This window comes from Colossoma macropomum, unplaced genomic scaffold (genome assembly GCF_904425465.1).
Source record: "Colossoma macropomum unplaced genomic scaffold, Colossoma_macropomum, whole genome shotgun sequence".
NCBI lineage: Eukaryota > Metazoa > Chordata > Actinopteri > Characiformes > Serrasalmidae > Colossoma > Colossoma macropomum.
Genome location: NW_023494793.1, coordinates 808,060 through 825,500, shown reverse-complemented (window position 1 = coordinate 825,500; position 17,441 = coordinate 808,060). Strand labels below are relative to the sequence as shown.

General features: G+C 42.3%; 1 protein-coding gene across 3 annotated transcripts in view; it reads left to right on the top strand.

Annotated features, from left to right (window-relative positions):
• Positions 1–15,927, top strand: part of ipo11 (importin 11) — a 117,001-nt gene extending 101,074 nt beyond the window's left edge. For 2 of the 3 annotated variants that reach the window (XM_036578150.1, XM_036578149.1), the window contains exon 30: positions 15,128–15,927. In XM_036578150.1, the coding sequence (XP_036434043.1) occupies positions 15,128–15,292 (165 nt within the window). In that variant the 3' untranslated portion in view covers positions 15,293–15,927. The remainder of the gene's footprint in view (positions 1–15,127) is intronic. The other variant, XM_036578147.1, reaches the window with a different exon arrangement.
• The last annotated feature ends 1,514 nt before the right edge of the window (positions 15,928–17,441 follow it).

Genomic DNA, 17,441 nt, shown 5'->3' with positions numbered 1-17,441 from the left:
GAATGTGTTTGATTACTTCAGAAAATGATCAACCAGCTTTTAAGACTGAACTTTGGAGGTGTGTCTGCAGATTCTTTGAGGAGCTGAAAGTGAGGCTCCTGAACAGAATGGAAGCTGGAATGAAGGGAAAGAGTGACTCACTGACTCACACAGCTGAGAGTAGATTTAGCTGCTGAGGATTCTGGGTGATTTTCTGTTCAGTATGGTTTCTGCTTGTACTTAATGGCTGTGGTGTTTAATAATAGGGTTATTTTGGGAGCATTTTGCTCTTCGCCCTGCATTATTTCTGATTCTGAGCAGATGTGGAGCTGTGAGTGTCATGCTGAGACGTCTTGGTGCAGATGTTCATAGAGATGAGGGTGTTAATAAGACTGTGAGTTCTCGCTTCTGTAGTTTTAGAGAAGTGATGCTGTCTGAACTTGTTATTAAATCAGTAGAGTCACAGCTTTCATCCATCCATCACACTGAAACTGAACCACATTGAAACTAAAACTGGTGGTTTCCTTTTAAGAAAAAGATGGAAGCCGCATGGTTTTCTGACCACGTCGACGTGCTGTGGACTGAATTTGGATTCGGTCACGTCTGCTAAGCTGTATAATAAAGTCAACAATTACACTGAAGATCGGTGGGTCGAGTGTCTACCAGGGGGACACACGGCTCAGCCTTTACTTTCGGTTTGAAACACCACAGCAGTATAAGTCACATTAACAGCAGTAACAGGCGTTTTTCCCTTTCCTGTAAAGACTTTTACAGATACAGACTGCAGTAAATTAAATGTGCATTGGGTGAAGTCTGTATGACGTTCTACTGTTCTACTATTTCAACAGCAAAATGACAAGAAATTGGAAAAATGCAAATGATGTTTTTCCTTTCCGCCAAACAAGACTGAACACCCCACAGTACTCATCATCAGACTCAGGTCATAGTAAAGTATCTCCTCTCTTACTTATAAACACAGTTGTGGTGCGTGTTGAACGTTTTAATGAGTGCAGCAGGAGTTTCATATCACTGGTCATCACTGCTGCCTCTGAAACTCCAAGATTTCCGCTGATTTTCCCTCCCGGAGTGAGAGTGAGAGACGAGTGCTGGTGTTTGGAGAATTCTCCAGGCTCTGCCACACTTCACACGCTGATTTTGACCTTTCATGATCTGCTCCTTCAGCGCTGTGTTTAGGCTTTGGCCGCTCTGAATATTAACTCAAGACACTCTTGACTTTTGCCAAAGGCTGTCAGACCTGAATTACATCCCCCACCGAACATAAAGTATCCGTGTTTCTGATTTTCCTGTAGGCAGCGTTACGGAGAGTGTGTTTGTGGAATAAGTGCCATTTTCTTCACATCATCAGAAGATAAAGATCTTCATCTTCCTCTAAAAGGCCTGTCTTTGTGAGGCTGTTTTCGTGTTATTTTCGGCGAGAGTATCTGAAGGGATTGAGCGTCTGGCGCTGTTTTGAATGGGAACGAGTCTCGCAGATCAGGTGTCAAATCACACATCGAGTTCTGCGGGTCACTCGAGGGAAAAGGATAAAATTAACTTGAGAAGATGGAAGATGGAGCGTCGTTCTTCATACTGAACACGATTAGCTTTGGATGATAAGAACGAAAGTATGATTTGAGGACTATAAGCGTGTAAAATGGTTCTATCGAGCAGCTCCAGAGAAGAACTTCATTTGCATTCCTATCTTTATCCTAGGTTCAGAGAACCTAATGTGAAGGTTCTGTTAGGAATCCTTAACCCCTTAAAAAGGCAAGAAGGGTCCAAAGTTTTGTTACACACTTCTATAATCTAAGACCAGCTCAGCCAGTTTACGCTGAAGTCCCTGTAGTTCCTGAATAATCAGCCTCAGTGTGTAATAAGACTGAGAGTATAAGGGGTTAAACTGAAACAGACGTACATTGTGTAAACCTTGAAAAGGTTCTTCACACTCAGAAACATGGTTCTTTAGGGAATTCGAAGTGGTTCTTCTATGGCATTGCTGAAAGAACCCTTTGTGGTATCTTTATTTTTAGGAGTGTATATTGATTGAGTGGATATTGATTTTTAGCCCAAATATGCGATCGCCAATCGGCCAGTGTTTCTCAAACTTATCTGATCATGAGAACTGAACCGTGACGTAAAACGAACCGTATTTGGCGAGTTAAGAATCACTCAGCGCTGCACAAGGTTCCTCAGTCACAGAACCCTGCAGTTCCTGGTACATTAAAATACAGACATTTGACTGTTTTCTACAGCAGGAGTTCTCAGCCTTTTCCACACAAAGGCCCACCAGTTTATAACGATATAGTATACCGGCCCACAGAACAACTAAAATCTTTTTGTTTGTTTGTTTGTTTGTTTTTCCACAGGAGTCACTGTTTGGTCTCTTTAGTTTTGAGGATTTTAGCTCCTCATTTGAACCTCACTCCACTCACGCTTTTGAATTGGCGTCATCACAGTCAACAATAATAATAAACCTTACTTGATATCTGCTTGTTTGTCATTGGTTTATCAGTTTGAGTTTAACTACCCAGGTCGCTGATGTTCGGCCAAAAATCAAACGCATATTATTTTCAGGATCGTCTGTCATTTTTATCAGATGCAGCTGGAGCTGCAGGAATAATATAAGCGAGAGTCTGTAAACAGTCAGGCGGTAAAACAGGCAGATTAGGCTGACGGTACAGCGTCACCACCAGCAGTGAACTGAACAGGGTTCGGTTGGAAGCAGACCGAGGCCCACGGGTTTGCTGGACCGTTACAGCTGTTTGATGCAGACCCGAATACAGGTGGAGTGTTAACTCACGTCAGAACGGAGCAAACTAAAGAAAAAAGTTTGATAGGTCTGCACAGAACAAGGTAGGAGAACCACCCTGAGGAACCTCTCCATCTCTGACTAGCTGTCTGCACTGCTCCCCGTGGCTGCATCGTCTCAAACTGATTACATTTAAATAACCTGCGACGTTTTTATTTACACGTCTCTACCGGCCCACTGCGAACTACTGCCTTCCCCTGAGTTCTGGCCCGCGGACAACTAGACGGTGCTTCACGGCCCACTGGCGGTCCGTGGCCCGTGGCCCACCGGTTAAGAAACCCTGGTCTATAGGACTAAAGGCCTGTTTACACAGAGTGGTTTTTACAGACGAAAAAATGCACAAGTTTAGAAAAAAACACGTACAGCGTGATTTATCTGTGCAGTTTATTCAGACATCAGTAAATGAATTCAAACACGTCTTTTTTAGACAGCATAAATACATTTTTCTCTTCTGTTTTGCTCTTGATGATGTTCCGGTCATTTGTTTGTTTTCTGTCACGGTGCGAAGGCAAAATAAATAAAGAAGAGTTTGAAGCAAATAGAAAACTTTGTTTATTTGCATCACATTTGATGAGCAGCAATTTTAACTCACCAAAGAATATTTCATTATTTGTGTTTTTGTCTGTGTTTTGTCTTTGTTGTAGCGAAAATCCCAAAGTGGCTGCTTAATGTCCGAACACATTACGGTAAATTTGCTCCTCCGGACAATCGCGAAAGGTCTTCTGGTATAAGACCTATATAAACGATGATGCAAGATTATCCGGTGATGTGGGGCATCTCTAGTGCAATCTTTACTCTTCCAGTCTGCTCCCAGTCCAGTCAGAGCCCCGATTGAGAATGATAAATATTAAACATGTTCACTCTTTATAACCCTGTGTCCTGTAGTGTGGGGTGGACATTGATTCTCTGGTGGGAAACGTGGTGTTGATGTCATGCCTGAAAGACAGTCAACCAATAGCCATGTTTACATGCAGCCTGATAATCCGACTAATAGCTCCCTGTATACATCTCAGTCGGAATAGTCTAGTCCGATCGAGGCCATTCGGAATACAGTTTCTATCCGACTGATCGAGGTGGGTAATCCTGTAAATAATCTGTTAAATAGAAGAGTAATATCTGTGTAAACGCCTGTATCTGATTACATTCCCTATCGGAAAGTTTAAGTCTGTTCTGATCATGTTCGTCGCGTCATAGTGAAAGTTTATACCGTTCAACATGGCGGAGCAGAAACTGGTCTGCAGAGGAGACAGAGTGCTGGTTGTCATGGTAACGTCTACACTAAGTGGTTCTCTACACATGTGCGTAATTTCAGATCTGATTAATTGTAGTGAGCATGTAAATTGGAGATTTTCATCAGAGTGTTGAGTGGAGTGAGAATAAACACCTCAGTCTTATTCTGTAATCTGAATTAATTCAGTCAGATTGGAGAAAATCTTTGCGTGTAAACACAGACAGTGAGAGCCGAGCTGAACTTGTCAGTGTGGACGGAAGGAAATCGAGAACTAGTCACCTCGTGTACATGTATGTATGTATTCACCCCAAGCATGCATTGCAGTGTGTATCAGCCCTGTTGACACCTTATTTTCAGTGATGCTTCATCCACATTTTTTACTTCCGTTTGGCTTTTTCTGCACAGAAAGCATCACCAACAGCACTGCACCCGCCTCACTATCGTCCCGTTTGTGTTTAGATCTAAAGTCACGGTAGTTTGTGAGGAATTCTTCAAGGTTCTGAGAAGCAGAACCATTGGTCGGGACTCTTGTTCGTGTAAATAGTCTGAAAGTATGTGGTGTTTCGTTCAGGGCAGATTGTGCAGTGTGGGGACTTTGATGACTAACAGCAATCGAGGACAAAAAATCGGTGAAAATTTCTTTGTGTGTCTCATGTTTTCAACATCGGTCAGGATGTTAAAACCCTGTATTGTGGTCCAGGCTTGTGAGAGTCCATGCAGAGGGATGAGCACTACAGCCCTGCAGTGTTTCATTAGCGTGTGTCGATACGTGCCGCTGCCTTTCTGTGACAGCCTGCCATCACCGGGATAATTAGAGATGACTATAACAGAAATTCGATTAATATCATCAGCGAAGTGGTGGCGCTGGCCGGTAATGAGAACACGGGTAATGGACTCTGCAAACGCCTGCAAAGTCATCCACTCCATTTACCAGGTTTTAAAACTGCACCGTGGACAGGACGGCTCCAAAGGACAGTGTAGGGCTTATTAAGATGCATTGTGTCGATTATTTGCTGTAATTAAGCCAAATTACATAATTCCACTCACAGTGCTGAGAGCTTCTAGCAGTCAGTCTTTGTGCAAAAAAATTGCCTGTCGTGCTTAAACTGCAGGGCACAGTTTATTCCTGCTGTCAGCACACCTGAGAGATTAAGGGCTCGGTACCTGAGAGATTCTGACATTTCCTTATAAAATAAAATGGAGTAAAATGTGGACTGGAGAGGAGAGAATCTCTGCTTTATAGACTTCATCTCTGAAAGCAGTGAAATATCTGCTGATGAGTTCTTTTACAGCTACAGGTGAACCTGAATAAAACAAGATTACAGTGTTGGGTTTTATGATCTTACAGGAGGACGCTGTACGTCTTCCAGAGTCCAGTTCTTTTTTCAGATTTCAGTATCTTTGTACCAACAGATGCACTTTCAATTTGATCTCAGTGATCTGAGAAAGCAGACCCATCAGCGCTGATTACCATGAGAACCCAAACAGATGATCAAGGACTTTTACTCAGTTCAGTTCAAACCAACTTTATTTGTGTAGTACTTTCTACAGGAGACATCATCCCCAACCAGCCTGTCCTGAAATGTGGGTGCAGAAAAGAGAGGAACCAACACTCAAACAGAGAAACTGCCTGAGAGCATGAGCAAGAACCACTGAGAGGAACCAGTACTCAAAAGAGGGAAAACCATGAGAAAGAACCACTGAAAGGAACCCAGACTGAAAAGGAGAAACTCTCTAAGAGCATTTAGAAGAACCACTGTGAGGAACCAAGACTCAAAAGGAGAAACTGTGTAAGAACTTAAGGAAGAACCACTGAGAGGAACCAAGACTCAAAAGCTGAAACTCCCTAAGAGCGTGAGAAAGAAACGTTGAAAGGAACCAAGACTCAAATGAGGACCTCTCTAAAAACATGAGGAAGAACCACTGAGAGGAACTAAGACTCAAAAGGAGGACCTCTCTAAAAAGAGAGGGAGTTTCAGCTTGTGAGTCTTGGTTCCTCTCAGTGGCTCTTCTTTAAGAGCCTGAGGAAGAAACGTGGAGAAGAACCAAGACTCAAAAGGAGAAACTACCTAAGAGCCTGAAGAAGAACCACTTGATGTAATAGTGAGGATCAAGTAATAGAATCTGTTGATAATAATGGACTCAAGAAGTTACAGTCAAAAGTGTAAAGGTACGTCCAGCCAACCACTTTTAGACTGAGTTTCTAAAGGCTTAAACATGCTGACCCGGCTAACATCAGCGCTGTCCCCGCATGTGCAGACTGTCCGGGACGGTAAAGCCGAATCAAACCCCTGCCGTGATTTAGAGGCTGGATGAAGACAAGCAGGACTCAGTGCTGCTTTAACGCAGATTGACTGACACGTTACATTAATGATTTGTTTGAGAGTCCCTCTCTTAATCAATGCCAAACATGCACACGCTCCTTAACGAGGCTAACGAGCCTAATTAGAGATTCTTTGATGTGTTCTCCCGCCTGCCTCAGTGGAATGTATGCGAAGCAGCCCATTAATATCTTGTAGATTCCGGGCGCCCGGCCGAGCGAGCGCTGACTCAGCGCTTCCTGGCCGAGCTCTTCACTGGAGGTGGAGTCACATTTAATAGTGTCTCTACAAGCGGAACAATTTCGGGGACTCGTTCATCCCTGAAGTGTTTCGTATGCAAACTGCCACGTTGACCTTTACTTTTCCTTAATGGGTTTATTGGCTCTGGTTTTAATGTATTCTCCTTCGGAGCGGCTCGGATCCATACGGCGGGGACCCTTCGCAACGAAGCGCTGAACGCAGCGATAACGTTTTATTGGGACTTTAACTTATGTAACTTATAAGGACACAGTAAAGGAGCTTTTCCGCTGAGATTACGGAACTTTCTTAGAAACCTGAGACTTCCAGAACTGTTCTGAAGTTCCCGAGGAGGAAATGCACAGGTCCTGAGAAGATTCCCAACGGAGAACCACACAGCTCCTGAGGGAGTCCCTGTTTTGTATTCCAGTCACGAATCCCCAAAATTTACCTGAATGTGCCACCTTCTGGTGCAGCTTTAGATTCCAAGTCGATGAATCTAATTCTTTTTGAATGTCTGTCTCAGTGTAGATGCTGAGAGGCTTGCACATCTTTCTTGGTCCACTTTTTCATTTTAATGCTGGTTGACGTTTCTCGATTGCTCTGCCGGAATCTTCGGCTGCTTGTCCGCTTGTGAACTGAATGCTGGATCTGAAAAATGGCAGATAGGTGGGTTCTGTGAGGCTGGAATTTAACCACTCAACAAAGTTCAGTAGAGCAGACTCCCACCTGATCCTTGTCCACAAAAAAGGACCTACTGAAAAAGTTTCCAAGTTCCTCAGATTTTTCCTGAGTTTGTGCAAGTTTTCCTGAGTTCCTGAAAAAGTTGCTGCCTTCATGAAAAAGGCAAGGAGCTCCCGAAAAGTCCCCAAATTGCTGAAATCGCTCCTGCTTTGTTGAGTACCTGAAAAAAAAGTTCCTTCATTCCTGAAAGTCAGTGAGTTCCTGAAAAACTTCGTGATTTACGTAAAACAAAAGTTCCTAGGTTCTTGGAAAAGTTTGAGTTACTGAAAACATTCTTGTGTTTTCTTAAATGTTCCAGTGTTCCTGAAAGAGATCATGAGTTCCTAAAGAAGTCCACAAGTTCCTGTAAAAGTTATCAAGTTTTTGGAAAAAAGTTCCTGCATTCATTAAAGCCCAAAAAGTCCCCAAGCTACTGATAATGTCCCGAGCTCCTGAAAAATTCCAGAGCTCCTGAACAAGTTCTTAAGTTGCTGAACAGTTCCTGAAAAAGTTCCATCTTTCCTGAAAATCAGTGAGCTCCTGAAAAACTGCATAACTTAAAAAAAATAGTTCTTGAAAAAGTTCCAGTTACTGAAAATATTTTTGTGCTCCTAAAATGTTCCTGAAGAAGTTCATGAGTTCCTGAAAAGGCTCCTGAGTTCATAGAAAAGTTCTGAAGACCCTGAAAAAGTTCCTTTGTTCTTGAAAAAATTCCGGTGGTGTAGAAGTGGATCTAAATGCGGAAAGTGTGTTTGCTGGTGCAGTTTTGATGAATGTGAGTCGGTGGAACAGCGCTCTGTGTTACAGATTGACGTTCTGGTCCTGCTGGGACACAAACATGAGGCAGCAGGACAGGAGTCATAATCAAATAGCCACTAATGGCGCTTCATTACAGCCGGTGAAGTAAATGCATTTGAGCTTCAGGATCATCTGGCCTGTCAGCGGGAACATCCGGAGTTCTGCGTTACAGGGAATGTCCTGCTCATCCCCCGGGACACTCCGCTCAGCTAATGGGTTCGGAGACGTGCTGGAATGAATGGGACCATGAAGAACTCCTGACATTTATTAAAGTGTAATTCAGCCCTCGGAGAGGCTGAGAGGGTCCTCAGATTTGTCACCATTAGACCCTCCAGGTGGACGTTTCTGATGGAGAACCTGCAGCCGTGAATACGTTTTTATTAGTACTGGGAATAAGATCCTGTTCAGTTCTGAGGGAAGCGCCTTTAAAGCGGATAATATTGAGAATATACAAATAAATACCTTTATACCTTTATAATCACCCTTTAGAAGATAATAATCACGACGAGTAGAGGAACTGAGGAAAGAGCAGATTCTGAACTTTCAATCAGAAGAAGAGAAATTTTATAATAATTTGAATTTGATGACGTTGTTGTTGTGTGTACAGTCTTGTTTTGTAAAAAGAAAAAAATTATTTTACCAATGTTTTTATAATTTAATTTATAATATAGTTGATTGTTCCACTGGTTGTAGAGAAATGTACCGACTCAGACGTCTTTACAGTGGTGATAGGAACCAGGGGTCGCCATGACTACAACACAAATATAGACATTTTATTTACTATCCAGAACCACCAGTGAACCTACACGAGTCTTCTGAGTTTATATGGAATGTTGATGATGGAAAATAGTGGAAAATCTGAAATAATAAGTTTTCTTTGGGGACTATTTTGCCTCACAGCGCCCTGCATGTATCCCTCCACCATGAATGGAGTTTAAGTTCTCTAAACTATCATAAAACAGTGTCTCAGTCATCAGGCAGTGAATTCATAACCATTTCGTGGTAAGTTTATCTAGAACAGAGCGTTTCACACCAGACCACTCTGAACGGCTCTGTTTACATCTTAACCAGTTAATTATACTGGAATTTTGAAAAAGTGTATCATAAAGACAGTAATCAGCAGGATTTTGGAGTAAACTGCAAGTCCTAAACTGAAGGCCAGCAGTGAGATGAGGTGAGCCGTAATCTCTGTCCTGATGAGCTCCAGCTCGGTGTTTTGTTTTTCCCTCTGTGTAAACTGTAGAGAGTGAATGGCGCTGAGTGGTAAGAGTACCTTTCCGTGTACGTTTTATCCCCCTGTGTAAACATCAGACATTTAAAATCAGACACAAGAACATCTGAGGCTGCTGACGTGGCTCCTGAGCTGTTTGAGTGAGTGAGTGGTCCCTCTGTTCATTTCCTAATGGGTTTAAAGTCATAGTTCAGCAGAAACTCTGGGTTACACCTCAGCGTAGGACGACGTTATTAGCAGTGTGTGAGCCCCAACCCCACCCCCAGTATTCGGGGGTCCCGCATTGTCTGTCTGCTAACTCTCTCTCCATAGCAGCGCTGATGCTTCAGTGTCAGTAAATGTTTGTTTTATCAGCTGTTCTTCTGTAGAGTCTCTGTTCTAGTGCGGTTCTGCGCTCTTCCTCACAGTAACTGAGATCTTCCTCGTCTCCTCTTCTGTAGAGTCTCTGTTCTAGTGCGGTTCTGCGCTCTTCCTCACAGTAACTGAGATCTTCCTCGTCTCCTCTTCTGTAGAGTCTCTGTTCTAGTGCGGTTCTGCGCTCTTCCTCACAGTAACTGAGATCTTCCTCGTCTCCTCTTCTGTAGAGTCTCTGTTCTAGTGCGGTTCTGCGCTCTTCCTCACAGTAACTGAGATCTGATTGTGGGTGAAGCAAATAGACAATGACAGCATAACATCGTAAGTTTATTTTCAGGGACCACCAGAATATTGATTTTGAGACATTCAGGGTGTCCAAGAGGTTAATTAGGGGTCCTGGACCCCCTGAACCCCCTGTACTTCGCATCTTGATCATGATAACCCTGTTCTAACTTTTATGGATGAATTTCTCACCAGCGATGCGTTTTCGACCCGCTGTGTGTACACTTGTGTATCTGTGTGACCGTTTGAGATATCAACAAACTACAAACTCCACCTTAAACTAGAGAGGCGGAGCTTTCTGACAGTATGCTGTACATGTTTTCTATGTGTTGTATTTTCTGTGAAACCCCTGCAAACCTCTACACTGCGTCCCAGCTGTGCTGCCTGTGCATGGTGCGACCTGCATACCTAGCAAATCTTATTAGCAAAGTTAGCTTTTATTGGAATTTTCCGTTCCACCTTAAATGGTGCAGCAGTTACGTTCCAGTGCTTGACTTACCAGAATGTATCTGCCGCACCATTTAAAGTGGAACAGAAAATTCAAATAAGAATCAGGAAACGAACCTCTCACCTAAAACCATGTGGAGTTGTTATTAGTCACTGTTAGATTATTGATTATGGTGATTAAAGTACAGAATTCAGCTGAAAGATAGTCGGTCCGTTTTTCCAGAGTTGGAGAAGCCGGCGAGTGAGTCTGTGTGTAAGTGTGTTTTGGCAGAAGTCTGGGTTTAAATATGAGGCTGAAAGTGAACAGGTTCCTCTTAAGCTGCAGCTGGTGCTGCCTGGATTGATCGCGTTCCAGGGAAACATCAAGGCTGAATCGGATCTTCGGACCGTGGCTGTTTATCTGTCTGATACACTCCGGCTCTTCCAAGGTCGTCTCCGGCGGCATTAATCTGGGGTCCATCGATCTGTCCTGCTCCGGCTAACAATTTACTGCTGCGGTGATGTCACTCTCTAACATGTTGCCTCATGTTTCACCAAACTTTCGGATGTGTTCTCCGATCCATCAGGGGTTTTAGAGCCGCCCGGCTGAGCCCACAGTCGCTTCTCTTCTGTCCTGAGGCTGAATTACCATAAAAGAAAAAGGTTCTCTACTGCTTTGGTTCCCTGAAGAACCTTTCCGTGTTTGTGTGCAAGTGTGAAGAACCTTAATTTAATGTGACGGCTCTATAACAATTAAAAATAAAGATACCAAAAGGAGTTCTTTCGACTGATGCCATAGGAGAACCACTTTGGATGCCTGAAGAACCTTTTATGTGGTCATTTGTTTAAAGAACGATTTTGCGTAAATGAGATGAAGAACCTCATATAATGTGAAAGTCCCAAACCGATCAACCGAACCTTTTACTGGGTAATTCATTAAAGAATTAAGGTGTGCTAGTGTGACGAACTTCAATACAATGTGAAGGTTCTACGCCAATTAAAAATCAAAAAGTACCAAAGCAGTTCTTTTAAAGAGATGCCATAGAAGAACCACTTTGCTTCCCTAAGGAACCTTTCCATGGACATTTCTTTAAAGAACAGTTTTCCTTCATGAAATGTGCGAGTGTGAAGAACCTCCATATAATGTGAAGGTTCTATACCAGTTAAAAATAAAGGTACTAAAAGTTGTTCTTGGATATTAAAAAGCAGTTTGTAAAGCAGGTGAATGAGTGAAGAACCCTTTTTAAGGGTTAAAGAACTCCTACATATTGTAAATGTCCCACATTAAGTAAAAAGCTTTTGTTTTTCCTCTAATCATACATTGAAATCGAGAACCCTTCAGTTTTTAAGGGTCTATTAATGTAATAGTGGCTGATAATAGTGACAGACAGGCTCTTTCTGGCTGAGGAGTCTCAGTGTTTGTGGTTCCTCTGCAGGCAGGAGATCCTGCTGAGCTCCAGCTTCTGTAAGACCTTTAGATTCAGAGTGAAGCTTTGAAAGTGTCCTCTAATTGGACCCCTCGCAGAGATGGGGTCACGTCTTTCAATGGAAGCTTTGATAGGCCCTACTTTACGAGGCGCTTGACTGATGCTTAGAGGGGAGTTTATTATGGCCAGCAGAGGTCAGATTAGCCCTGATAGTGTTTCATTGAGTAAATTTGTAGGTATTGGATGAAGCAGATGAGTTGATAAAGGAAATTAAATCAGTCTGCTGAGTCGGGATAAAGAGATCCAGCCGCTCCGCTGATCCGATTGTGTTGCTCTCTGCGCTCACTGTGGCCGCGTTTGGAGCTGAAGGGCTGAGTTTTCTGTCCGATGTTTTTCAGTATTGTTATTGAAAAAGTTCAGAAAGTCATTTCTGCTGTCTGGACTTCAGAAGCTCTTCGGTCTCAGTTAGAGTTGGGTATCGTTTGTGTTTTATCGCCTCCAGTTCTGCTTATTGATTCCAACTCAACTTTCAATCCCAATATGGTGGAGAAAAGACTAGGTTCAATGAATAACTGACTCTAAATGTAGGTATTGTGATATAAACTGAGTCTGTTCTACAGTTTCTCATTAGGCTGAATGAATAACCGACTCTAAATGTAGGTATTGTGATATAAACCGAGTCTGTTCTACAGTTTCTCATTAGGCTGAATGAATAACTGACTCTAAATGTAGGTACTGTGATATAAACCGAGTCTGTTTTACAGTTTCTCATTAGGCTGAATGGGGCTTTATCAGTGTTCTAGGTAGCTGTGAGAGAACACATTAGTAGGCAGAGCATGGACACACTGATGTCTTTCCTCTCAGTGGTTCTGAGCTGTATTCCTCTGAGTTATTGTTTGGATCTGAGTTATCAGCTGTAGTCGGGCAGGGGGTGGTGTGTGGGGGGGTGTGTGTGGGGGGTGAGGCCTCTGAGTTGTTCAGGAGAAGCTGTAATCTCTCGGTTCTGCAGCTGACATTTACTCAGTTAATTTGGAGTGAATGTGAGTCGACGGTGATGAGAACGTGTGGAGGTGATTGAGCAGAGCTGCTGTAATTGAGCCGCAGTGAAGCTGCTGTTCTCAGGCTTTATGAAGAACCACTGCGGTCAGTTTAGGAGGTTTGTAGATGGAGCTGTGTGAGGGTTAAACTGCTGTAGGCTGAATGTCTGTAAATTAGCTGATTTTTTTACCACATCACAAAAATAGCTAATTAAAAACTGTTTGTGAAGTTTAGTGTCACTATTTAAATAATGTTTATTTCTTTTACATTGAGGGGAATTCTGATTTCTGTGATATGGCCCTTTAATTAAGAACTACTCAAAAAAAGCTACACTTTAATCCACTGCAGTCAGCGGCAGCAGTTGCACTGAAAACAATGAAGTATCCATTGACCGTCTACTGTCCAGCAACCATGTGATAAACACAAGTCAGTCCTATTCGGCCGGCGAAATGATTTTAATTTACAGAGGTGTAGCAGGTACCTGTGGAGGATGTGACCTATTGTTTTATATACAACAAGTAGGTTTTGTTTAAAATGATCTTTGAATGGTTCAAGTATTCAGTGCCTATTTTTACATAATAATAGCCAGTTCGGCAAAATGTTTAGTAAAAATGAACAGCTGGCCGACAGATTAGATGGGATTTTGTAATATTTAGAGGTTGAGTTCGACACCCTGTTCTAGCATCACTATGTATACGCAGAGTTAGAGTTAGAGCTGGACGATGGGGCAGAAATGTAAAATCATGATACCTCAAAGTTTTCATGATGAATGATGTGACAGTATTTACTTAGTTAGAACAAACAAATTAGAGCCAAATTTAAAACACGGTCAGAAACTGAACGCAGTGGTTTGTGTTCAACATTTCACACATTCCAGTTACCCAGGACTGACTGAGCTCTCTGTAAACGAACTGCTGGGAAGTGAATTTTGTACTGACGGTGTACAAAAATCATATTGCGACATATTCTGAAGGAGTTTATCACGATATCGATAGATATGTTGTGGGGATAAACATAAATATAATGCTAAAATATATCGATAAACCGTCTATCATATTTATTCACTCTGCTCAAACACGTCATTATAAAGATCAGCACAGGTTTAACTCTGGCTTGGCTGCATCATATCGATTTATATTCAGTGTTTACCGACACAGTCATTAGAAATCGTCCCGTGGGAGAGTTGGTCGGGTGTTAATCGTATGTTAATTGTATGTTAATCATATGTTAATCGTCTGTGAGTGTGTGTAATCTACTGCTGTGTGTTCAGAGTGGGTTTGATATTAAACTGGTTCCACTTCGCTGCTCCAGCTCATTCAGATGAGCTTCAGTTCCTCTCAGTTCCCCTGAGCCGCGGCGCTCCTGCTGACGGAGGGCGGCCGATCTGAACTCGGCCTGCGGGAGTTTCAGCACCGCTTCGCTTTCAGGATCATTTCATACTGATGATTGTTTCCTTGTTGGTTTGCATTAACTCACCTTTCTAAAGATAATCAGATTAATTTAGAGAAAAACAGTGAGAACATACAGGTACTCACAGATATGTATCATATATAATCAAATGTAGGTCCTTACGTATATATACATCATAGATTTGGGACATATTACTACATATAGGTACTTACATACATATATATCATAGATATGGCTCATATCATTAAAATAGTTACAAGTTGGTGTGTATATAAATATATCGCTGCTGTCGGTACAAAACCTTGTATCTCCATTTTTGTCGTTTGAAAATGCTGGTTGTCCTTTAGATGTAAATTTTATGATGAATGAAATTCTGGTTCCATTGACTTACATTAAAAGTAAAGAAGGGTTTTTCCTTCTCCTGTAAAGTTACCATTTTGGAGATACGAGGTTTTGCAGAGATATGTCATACATATGGGGCATATTGATATATATATATAGGTATTTTTATATATTATAGATATGGGACATATTATTACAAATAAATACTTATATATATTTCCACACGATGTAAAGCTGTCTTATTCAAATGATGTACAAAAATAAAAATCGACAAAAATGGAGATGCACGTTTTTCTTTGAACAGTGACGATAATATATCAAAGATATTAGACATATTATTACATATAGGTACATACATATATTAAATACACATAGGACACATTATTATTGCCTTTAGGCATTTTACACATATAATGTGTGTGTGTTAGAGCTCATTCTGGTGCTGTGTATAATAAACCTTTGTGTATATTTGTGTGTGTGTGTGTGTGTGTGTGTGTGTGTGTGTGTGTGTGTGTCCAGTTGGCCCTGGAGGACCCCGTCCACACCGTGTCTCTGCAGCAGTGCGTGTACGAGAAGCTGAAGGCTCAGCAGCTGCTGATGGGTGAGAGCGGCTTCCAGGCTCTGATGGAGACGGTGGACACAGAGATCGTCCGGCAGCTCCAGGAGTTTCTGCAAGGGTTCTGAGGAGCCACACCAAAAACACCAGAACTGCATCAGACGAGCTTCCTGTGTTCTCCTCTCTCTTAACTTTCCATATGTTTTCACTGAGCTGAGTTTGGTAGGCGAGAGTGGGCGGGGTGAGAGTGGGCGGGGCTGCTGACCCGGACAGAGACTGACAATAAAAAAGAAACAGAAGGAGGAACAAACTGAGACCAGCGCCAAGGACCCAAACCGTGTTTACAGTTCTGCTTCACACCTGCAGCACCTGTGTGTGTTTTAGATACAGTGGGCTGCATTATGGGGCTTATCTGACCCCCCCACCCCTTATTATTCCCCTTATTATTCCCCTTATTATTCTATTTTACGTTCCACACTGTGAGAAAGATGAGCTGTTTTAAGTGAAGGAGGAGTCGAGCTGCCTTAACACTCAGTTTACTGAACGTTTGAAGGTTTTAATGCAGCCAGAATAACTTACTTCAGATTAAAACACCCAATTCTTTGTCACAGTGAGGCTTTACTGACATCTACACTGTAAAAACAGAACAGAACCAGGCTACCGTAAAGGGGAACTCCACCAGTTTTTTAAAAATTCCCCCATAACTCAGTGTGTGAGGTGTAAACAGAGTGATTCAGAGTGGTTTGGTGTGAAATAGTTCAGATGTCTTTACAGTGGTGGTGATAGGAACCAGGGGTCGCCATGACTAATATAGACATTTTATTTACTATCCAGAACCACCAGTGAACCTACACGAGTCTTCTGAGTTTATATGGAATGTTGATGATGGAAAATAGTGGAGAATCTGAAATAATGGACATTCTCCATCAGTCTGAAGAAGCATTTCATGATGAGAAGAACTCTTTAATCATGCAAGTGGTTCTTTGAGTGTTCATGGTTCTACATAGAACCATTTTCTGTACTGAAGTATCCTTAATGAACCTTCTTTTTTAAGAGTGTACTGTAATAAGCAGAGCATTTCACACCAAACCACTCTGAATGACTTTGTTTACATCTTAACCAATTAATTATGCAGGAATTAAAAAATGATGAAATTCCTGTTTTTATTTATTGGACTTCAAATAATAAGTAAAGACAAAGTTACCAGTTATTGTTCTATGAACTTGCTGTTAAAAGTTCAGTGAGCTCTTTATTTTAAGACAACTTGGTTAACTGATTTTTTTTTATTTACAGTGTCCTAAATTACCACCCCCCCCACCCCCACCCAATTATCTGTTATCCCCTCACCATACTTCCCCCGTTACCCCTCCCGTGGCCCATAATGCTGAGCAGTGAGAAAGCGAGACTGCTGAGAGTCTCTCTGATTTTCTTGGGCTGATACTCTGAGCGGTGGACTCTGAACACACCCTGCGTGATGCGTGAAGGGACTGATGTGCTTGAGCTTCACTCATAACTCTAAATCCTGCTGCTACTCCGGCTCTGGACCTCCGACGTTCAGAGAGGATCCAAACCAAAAAGGTCTTCTGGACAGAAAACAAAGGAACCCACATCCTGCATCGCTGAAGTGCGAGTTAACATTAAACCTTACAGTAGCTTTGTTTTGTAGTGGGCGCAGCCGCAGCGCGAGAGATGGGGCGTTTTTTATGAGTTCGCTGGTAGAGAAACGTTTCTGTTTAGCTTTGGGAGGAGCAGAGCAGTGATGTGTTATTGATGGTCACTGTGATGGAGTTTGATTAATAATAAAAGCCTTATTCTACACTTATTAACCTCCTGCACTCTGACTGTACAGCCGAGTGACACACAGCGGCGGTCACACCGCCTCACTCCACTGAGAGGACTTCAGATTTACATCGGTTTCTCTTCAGTAAACATGCAGCTGCTGACCGATACGTTAAGAGCAACACTGTTAGGAGTTTCTGTCAGGCCTGTTGTGTCTGTTACATCATCACTGTCTGTCTGTGATGCAATCCTGATCTCCATTTTTCTCATTTTGCCCGCAGTCCAGGAGTCGTACTACAGAACCTTCCTCTCTTTTAGTCCTGAGTTCAGATCTGACAGGTCAAGATCAGATTTTACTCAGATTCCTATTACAGAGTCAAATCTGTAGGAATCTAGGAATTTTATCTGACCTTACAGCATCTTATCTCTAGTTAGGAAATCTTAACCTACTCGATCAGAGTCAACAGTCAGCTGTCATGTCTGTTTCTTAGCCACCAA